General features: G+C 34.9%; 1 protein-coding gene across 1 annotated transcript; it reads left to right on the top strand.

Annotated features, from left to right (window-relative positions):
• On the top strand, positions 371–2813 carry LOC104779789 (homocysteine S-methyltransferase 1). Its single transcript, XM_010504174.1, has 7 exons — positions 371–698; positions 977–1033; positions 1298–1503; positions 1609–1738; positions 1840–2043; positions 2135–2206; positions 2442–2813. Exons 1-7 carry the CDS (start codon positions 528–530, stop codon positions 2580–2582), a joined length of 981 nt encoding a protein of 326 aa, XP_010502476.1. The 5' UTR covers positions 371–527; the 3' UTR covers positions 2583–2813.

Here is a 3515-nt window from a genome sequence, read left to right on the forward strand (position 1 = left end):
TATTTTGTTTATCTTTTCTTTTACTTACTAAAAGTTTGTATCTATACTTTTCTTTTAGTAACTAAATGTGAGTTAGATAATTAAATTTAGTAGGTAAAATGATGAAAATTAAGTTGATGTACGCATGTTTAATGTGTTTTCGATAGAAAAAATACAGGAATTTCTGTATTTGTTTGACGGTGGACAATAAAGGAATTAATTAATTTTTTCCGTCGGCAAAGGTTGAAATTAGGAATAATAATAATTATTATTACAGATTAGAGAAACGCGTCAACACAAAAAGATTATATTCTGAAGAAAAATAAATATAGTTTTATTACCTGTAGCGGGCCAAGGCCAAGCCCATTATCCAAACATATAAGAGTAGAGCGAAACATGAAGCATCCGTTGTGGTTTTGATAGGGATAAAAAAAAACACAAACGCGGCGTTGTTTTTTTCCGACAAGAAAAAAGATTCAAAATTTTATCGGGAGAAGGTTTTGTCTGAATCATTTCTTTCGAAAGGTTTTTGAGTCTTTTTTTGAAAAATGGGTTTGGAGAAAAAATCTGCATTGTTGGAAGATTTGATTAAGCAATGCGGTGGTTGTGCGGTGGTCGACGGTGGTTTCGCTACCCAGCTTGAGATTCACGGCGCCGCTATTAATGACCCTTTGTGGAGTGCTGTTTCTCTCATCAAGAATCCTGAACTCATCAAAAGGGTTTGTGAAAATTTTCGATTTTTTTTTTCTCGTTTTGATTTCACCCCTAATTTTGAAAGTTGTGGTCTTTAGGGTTTGCTATTAAGATTACAAAGCTTGAATTTTTATCTCATTTTCTCTTATTGTTAAAATTGAAATTTGAGATATTGGGTTCAAATGATTACTAGTGTAAACGCAGATCTCTGTTTTTTTTCCCCTTAGATATCGAAATTTTTAGTTTCTGGGGTCTGAAGATTTGGATAATAATGGATAGAGTTTGGTAATAATTTTGAATATAGGTTCACATGGAATACTTGGAAGCTGGTGCAGACATTGTGGTTACTTCATCTTATCAGGTAATGAGAAGCAACCAAAAATATTTATATTTAATTTGTTCATTCTCTTTCTTGTTTAACAATCTAACTTTCTTTTACCAATCTTTAAAGATCCCATTTTGTAAGTTCAAGATTTGTAGAGTCAGAAGACTTTTCTATAAGACTGAAGTTATATTTTTTTGCTGTTATAAAGATTATAAAAGTTAGGATTTTTAATTAGTTATATAGTCTGACTTCGCTTTGAAAGTTTTCATATTTGGCTTACCGGTTTTTTTTTTTTTACAGGCTACTATCCCGGGGTTTGTTTCGAGAGGTTTATCGACGGAAGAGAGCGAGTCTTTGCTACAAAAGAGCGTAGAATTAGCTGTCGAAGCTCGTGATAAATTCTGGGACAAAGTGAGCAAAATTACAGGACATAGCTACAACAGAGCTCTTGTTGCTGCTTCTATTGGAAGCTATGGAGCTTATCTTGCTGATGGCTCTGAGTACAGGTACTATTTTTATGAATAGATTGTGATTTAGGTTTTGAGGAGTTACGTTATAGATGATTTGAATCGTAATAGTTAGTTGATGTTTGTTCATTGTTCTTCTTGCAGTGGAAACTATGGTGAGAATGTGAATTTGGATAAACTAAAAGACTTCCATAGGAGAAGACTTCAAGTTTTAGTGGAAGCTGGTCCTGATCTTCTTGCCTTTGAAACCATACCGAATAAACTCGAGGCTCAGGTTTGCTTTTTGTCCACTGAAAATATTGTTTCTTACAAAAATGTTGTTATCAGTCTCTCTCTCTCTCTTTAATATTTGCAAGTCTCTCTTCAAATTCTCAGGCGTGCGTTGAGCTTCTGGAGGAAGAGAATGTGGAAATCCCAGCATGGATCTGCTTCACATCTGTAGATGGTGAGAAAGCTCCATCAGGTGAGAGCTTTGAGGAATGCCTCGAACCTCTTAACAAAAGCAACAATATCTATGCTGTTGGCATTAACTGTGCGCCTCCTCAATTCGTCGAAAGTCTTATTTCCAAATTCGCCAAGGCAAGTAGTACTAGTAGTTGAAACTTGTTGAAATTGTATCTCAGAATAACATTGAGAGTCTTACTTTATCTGTCACTTTCTTTCTTTGCAGCTGACCAACAAGGCTATCGTTGTCTACCCGAATAGTGGAGAGGTTTGGGATGGAAAAGCCAAACAATGGCTGGTATGTTGTTTTCTCACTTATTTGTATCTAATTTCAAAACTAAATGTATCCGTAGAATACATCAGTATGAGTTAATCACAGCAGCAGCCATGGAAATGCTTACTACAGTGATGATTTCAGTCAAAAGGGTCAAAGCGCGTCTGAGCAGTCCATCTGATTCTATTAAAAGTTTAAGTCTTTAGTATGATCTATATAAATCTGATTGTTCTGTGCTGATTTTGTGTGAATTTGGCAGCCATCACAATGCTTTGGTGATGATGAATTTGAGATGTTTGCAACGAAATGGCGTGACCTTGGAGCTAAACTCATAGGAGGGTGTTGCAGGACTACACCTTCCACCATTAAAGCTATCTCCAGAGATTTGAAAAGAAGATGAGTTTTTCTGAGAAGAAGATTAAAGATTCTTTCAAACTTGTTAACTAGCTTAATACCTTGACCATTTGTTAGGGCTATCTATCAGTGTTCTGTTATTTCTTGTTGTTCAAGTTTTCTTTGTTGTCTGATTTATATGTATCGGTAACAAACTAGGACTTGGGCTTTTTATATGTAAAAGCCCATAGTTGTCTTTTTATATTATTTATCAAAATAGCCCGATTTGAATCTTTAATCCAGCAGAAGTTGCAGAACAATTTAATTAACAAAGTTTTCAGAAAGTGATTATGCTGTTGACAAAACCACCAATATCAGAAGCATTTTTTTTCTTTTTTCCCAAAGAAAATATATTGATTTAAACTGAGTCATTACAAAGTTGTTGCAATAGTCAAATAAGCTTTGTTACAGAATCAACATAGTAATCAAGACAACCAAATTTTGCTAGAGAATGAGCAACTGAATTACATGATCTCTTTATAAAAGTACAATCACAAAACCGATATTTCGATCTCCAAAACTGTATGTCTCTTAGCAAGTTTGAAAGCGAAACATTTTCCTTTTGTCTATTGACAAGTTTTACAAGGGTCTCACAATCTCCTTCAAAAATTATCGAAGTATAACCTCGAATCCAAACGTGTTAGAGGGCCAGTAAAAGAGCTTTTGCTTCTGCTTCTAAGGCTGAATCCGAAGGTAGTAGTTTTGATGCACCCCAAACCAGAGGAAACCCCTTATAGTTTCTGATTATCCAACCGCCCATTGTGGCATTACTATGAACATTAAAAGCTGCATCAAAATTACATTTTATCATAGGGAAATTAGGAGGTGACCAGGAATGTATGTTTGGCATCAAATTGTTGTGATTGGGACTTCCAAAGAGTAAAGGGTTATTAATCCAGTCTCTTGTTTCATCATGAGCTTTTAAGACCGTTACTGTAGG

The sequence above is a fragment of the Camelina sativa genome, chromosome 4, assembly GCF_000633955.1.
Source record: "Camelina sativa cultivar DH55 chromosome 4, Cs, whole genome shotgun sequence".
In the NCBI taxonomy this organism is placed as follows: Eukaryota; Viridiplantae; Streptophyta; class Magnoliopsida; order Brassicales; family Brassicaceae; genus Camelina; species Camelina sativa.